The 4,878-nt window shown below is 55.1% G+C and overlaps 1 protein-coding gene across 1 annotated transcript; it reads left to right on the forward strand.

Annotated features, from left to right (window-relative positions):
• The first annotated feature begins 399 nt into the window (after positions 1–399).
• LOC103591210 (granzyme B-like) lies at positions 400–3,619 on the forward strand. The gene is made up of 5 exons (XM_008573611.1): positions 400–454; positions 1,476–1,623; positions 2,116–2,251; positions 2,449–2,709; positions 3,372–3,619. Exons 1-5 carry the CDS (start codon positions 400–402, stop codon positions 3,513–3,515), a joined length of 744 nt encoding a protein of 247 aa, XP_008571833.1. The 3' UTR covers positions 3,516–3,619.
• The last annotated feature ends 1,259 nt before the right edge of the window (positions 3,620–4,878 follow it).

Below are 4,878 nucleotides of genomic sequence, written 5' to 3' on the forward strand. Positions count from 1 at the left end.
GACTCGACAATATGGCAATGGAGGCACTGATGGTTCTCTCCCTGGGAACTCGGGTTTCTGGGGCTCCAGTCCAGTATTGGCCGACAAAACAGCCTACAGGGCCCACCCACCTCGTACCCTTGGGCTCCTACTGTGGTCCGAAACAGGTGGTCCACTCTGAGTCATCAGCTGCAGGTGCTGATGTGGTCACTGCTTCCCACACAAGCACCCAGAGGACGTCATCAGGCAGAGGCAGTGGGGGCGGGGGGCTTTCCTAAAAAGCCTTCTGCGATGAAGCAGCACAAAACCAGAGAGGAACATGAGGTCACTGAGCCCATCCCACCTCCTTCCCTCTTAGGGGCTAAAAGAGAGTGCGGAGGAAGCACACACAGCTCCAACCTGCACAGCCTTCCTGGAAAGATGCAGCTGCTCCTGCTGCTCCTGGCCTTCTTCCTGCCCCCCAGGGCACAGGCAGGTGAGTTCAACCCCTTCCCACAGTGGGCACAGGTCTCCTGATCCTTCCGCAAATCCCGGATCCATCTATCTAGCAGCCGCATTCTCAACACCAGCTCCAGTCCCACCACAGACCCCCCAAGGATGATGCTGGGTAAGCTGTCTGCAAGAATGGCAGGGCAGGGGCTGTTCTCAAGAAGAATCAGTGGGTACTATGCCCTCCCTATGCCCCATCCCTGTCATCTGGAGTGGGACTTCCCTAAAAGAGGGTGGGAAACTAGAAAAGAGAAAATATTAAATTCTCCTGGAGAAAGCTTCTGTGTCTGGAATGAAACAAGTGTCTTCCTCACTGACTGCTTAGGAGAGAAGCCCAGGGCTCAGCTGACCCCAGAACTGGTGAAATCACTGTCCTCAGAACACTGTGTTTGCTTTTGCTCAGTCCTAAGCCACTCGGTCTCTTTCTCTGATTCTTCTTTTCTTCCCAGGGCTTTGGTGCCCCTCCTCTTTTCAAGTATGAGCCACTGTGGTAGACCCCAACTCTTCTACTTTCCAGAATCCCAGCAGCACTGTCCTACCAACCCCCACCCAGAGGCTAACTGGAGCCATTCCTTCACACAGCCAACAAACTTGCATTGGAAACCCATCACACATCAGGCCCTAGGAAATAGGATATGACGATATCTAGATCCCGAAACTTAAGTCCTGGCCATTAGAAAGCAGCATTGTTCAAGACATCACAGGACTCATTAGGGTCTTAGAAACTCACTTGAAACAAATGAGAGTCAGGAGAGGAATCATCAGGAGCTGGTGGGATTTCACTGTTTCTAAGGCAGCTCGCTTCCAGCTATGTGTAGAAGAAAGATTTATAGACCAAGGCCTGTTGTTCTTCCCTTTGCCAGAACAGGAAGTTGAGGCCCCTTCCCCCAGGCCCTTCCCAACTCCAGGCCATCCTAGGCTCCCAAAGACCCAGCAGTCCTGGAGCCATCAAGCAAGTGTCCACCTAATAGATTCCGTGGGTGCAAGCAAGCAGACTTTCCCTTCAGGGGAGATCATCGGGGGACATGAGGCCAAGCCCCACTCCCGCCCCTACATGGCCTACCTTCAGATCTGGGATCGGGAGTCTCTGAAGAGGTGCGGAGGTTTCCTGATACGAGAAGACTTTGTGCTGACGGCAGCTCACTGTGTGGGAAGGTGAGGGACAGCAATCTGACCTCACCCTCCTGCAGCCACTCCACAGAAACCCCTTCCCAAAGAGCTCCCTGGGCACCAAGGAACACATATGCCAGAAGGGCTCCTTAGAGGGTAAGAAAGAGGGCAATTATGTCTTGTGGGGAGACAGGCAGGTTAGTGCCAGAGGGATTGCTGAAGTAAGGAAGACACAGCAGTCAAGCCTGCATGTTTAGAGCTAGAGCATGCTTTGGCATAGAATGCAAACTAAAGCAATTTCACATGTCTTCCTGGGGGGTAACTGACCCCTGAGAACCACTAGTGCAATTACTTGTGATCCAGAATTCCATCTGACTGCTGAGAAGCAGAGAGCACAGTCACTCAGGCCCAGGGCCCTCCAGCCCCCTCGATTTCCCCTCAGCTGCAGCCCCGCTCTGCCCCAGCTGTCACCTGCTCTTCACAGCCCCTGGGCTGTATCCCCTGTGACTCCACCTCCCTCTCCGCTCTCTTCTGCAGCTCAATAAATGTCACCCTGGGGGCCCACAACATCAAGGAGCAGGAGGAAACCCAGCAGGTCATCACTGTCAGAAGAGCCATCCCCCACCCAGCCTATAACCCCAAGAACTTCTCCAGCGACATCATGTTACTACGGGTGAGGCCAACCTCCCACTGCTGCTCTCCTTGGTCCAGCTGCCCCTCCCACCGTGACGCTGTCCCTTCCCTCCTTTCCATCCTCCTGCTGGGCCAGTTCCAGAGCCTCAGAGGAGAGGGAAGCCGGTGCAGCCCCATCATGGTGTCTGCCCAGGAGGCCATTGGCTGAGCTGGACTTTCTTGCCTCTTCCCCATCAGCTGGAGAAAAAGGCCAAGCGGACTGCGGCTGTGCGGCCCCTCAGGCTGCCCGGGGGGAAGGCCCGGGTGAAGCCAGGGGAGGTGTGCAGCGTGGCCGGCTGGGGGCGGACGGCCCGGATGGGCAAGTTCTCAGACACGCTGCAGGAGGTGGAGCTGACGGTGCAGGCGGATGAGAAGTGCGAGTTCCGCTTGGCCAATTATTACAACAATGCCGTTGAGATGTGCGTGGGGGACCCCAAGATAAAAAGGGCTACCTTTAAGGTAAGACTATGCATCTGCCTGGCTTGGCTTTGGAAAGAGGGATGTTTGGTGAAGATCTGGGACCGGAGACCCACGCAGTGAGGGACTCTTTCACCCCCAAGGCTGTGATCTTTTCGTCTGGGAAGAGAAGAGGAGGCAGCCAGAGCTGGGGAGCAACTAGGGTCTCTACAAGCTTGCCTTGGGGCCTGTGGTGAATGGTGCTTCTCTGGAAGGATGAATTTGTAGCACTCCGCCCACCCCGGGTCATAAGTATTAGAAAACTGTGCTTCCTGGCGGTGCAGTAATTATAATCAAGTGGCTCCTCTGAGCCGGCACCCATCGTGGTAAAGGAGCTCATCCTCTATGCTGGCTGTCACCCCCACTTGCCTGCCTCACATCCTTAAACAGTGGCCAGAAGCCAATGGTCCCACATCCCTTTACAAGGAGAGGATCCCAGGACCTGGGGAAGAGGACAGAGGCTGGTCCCTGGGTGAGGTCAAGCAGTAACAATGCCCAGGGTCGGAGCTTGGTAGCTAAGGGGCCCCCAGGACCTGCCCTGCCCTGCCCTCTGATCTCCCACATGCAGGCTGTGCAAGTCTGCCTTCTCTGAGAGGGGACTTGGGATGGTGGGCAGGGTGAGACCAGGAGGAGCACAGCTCAGTCCTTCCTGCCTCTGTTCACAGGCAGATTCTGGGGGCCCCCTCGTGTGTAACAACGTGGCCCAGGGCATTGTCTCCTATGGTCCAAGTGATGGGACGTCTCCCCGAGTGTGCACCAAAGTCTCAAGTTTCCTTCACTGGATAAAGAAAACCATGAAGCCCCGCTAATTGCAGGAAACAGAACAAGCCCCCTCTCGACACCATCTTTGGAGCTGGATCCAGCATTGCACCAGGGCAGGTACCAGCCACCGAATAAATGTCTCTTCATAGAGTGGGAAGGCTGGTGTTTTGTTTATTCATGGACCCTCGTTCAAGGCACCAGCTCTGTGCCCAGCAGGCCAACAACGCAATTTTGCTGTCTCCTGCTTTCTCTTCTTTCTTCTCCCCTTGCCAACCATCCCCAAGCTCTGGGCAGAGCTGCTACCCAGCTCCTTCTTACCCACATGGGTCTCTCCAGGGCCTGCCCTTCTGCTGTGGCTGAGCTGAGCCACCATCAGAAGAAAACATGGACCCCTCTGGTGCTGGGGTTTGAGGTGAATGTCTGACCTCCTCCCCATTTGTCATATGGTAGAGAGGAGAAGAAACATGGACACCATGGGGCCTCCTGGATGCCAAGAAGGCATGGCCTGGGGTCACTGCTTAGGGACATGGCTCCACCCCACTGGGGCAGGAGGGGGGTTTTCCTGAGCAAAACATTTCCTTCCACAGTTTTAGAGGGGGAAAGGGGATCCTGGAATAGCTCCTCATTCTCACCTGGGCTTAGTTTCCTGCCCTAACCTCCTCTGAGCCCAGGGCCCGGCTCATCCTCCAGCCTCTGGCTGCCCCTTCCTTTCCATACCTGCTCAGAGTTCTCAGAGTCCACCAACTCCTGTCCTCTCCAGACCATGCTGATCTGGGCTGGCCCCTTCCTCCTATCACCCACCTAGGATACCCAGAATGTCCTGCTTTCATCTGGGCCTCGCCACAGGGTGACAGTCCAGCGTATACCCTGGCCAAGAAGGTCTTCAGAGGCACCAGGCCTGTGCTGGCAGCAGGTAGGGCCCAGGGAGGACAGGGCTGGCAGGGTCTCTCTCCAGAACACTTAGCCCCATCTGTCACCTGGGCAAGGCCAGTTCAACCGCTCACATCCAGCCCAGTGTCTTCCCATATGCTCGGGGTTCACTGGCCACCTGGTCACTCAGCAGCCAGATCCCCTTTCAGCCTGTCCATTTTGGTCCCTGCTGGCCTCAAGGCTAAGATTCCCTGCTGGCCACCTGGACTACATCAGCCTTCTGAGCTCAAAAGGGCTGCTCTCTGCAGAAGTTCTGGAAAGCACAATTTTTTCCCTCAATCAGTAAACAAATATTCATTGAATGCTCACTAAGTGCCAGGCTTTGGGAATACACGGTGAACACAGTAACAGACTCTATCATCTGAGCCCACATGAAACTGACAGTGTTGAGGACTTTCATCCACATTGTATAACTCCCTCTGTCCTTCAGATTAGTTCACAAGACCTACCTCTATGTGGGAAATCTAGGGGGATGAAGTA

Source organism: Galeopterus variegatus, unplaced genomic scaffold, assembly GCF_000696425.1.
Source record: "Galeopterus variegatus unplaced genomic scaffold, G_variegatus-3.0.2 Scaffold940, whole genome shotgun sequence".
NCBI lineage: Eukaryota > Metazoa > Chordata > Mammalia > Dermoptera > Cynocephalidae > Galeopterus > Galeopterus variegatus.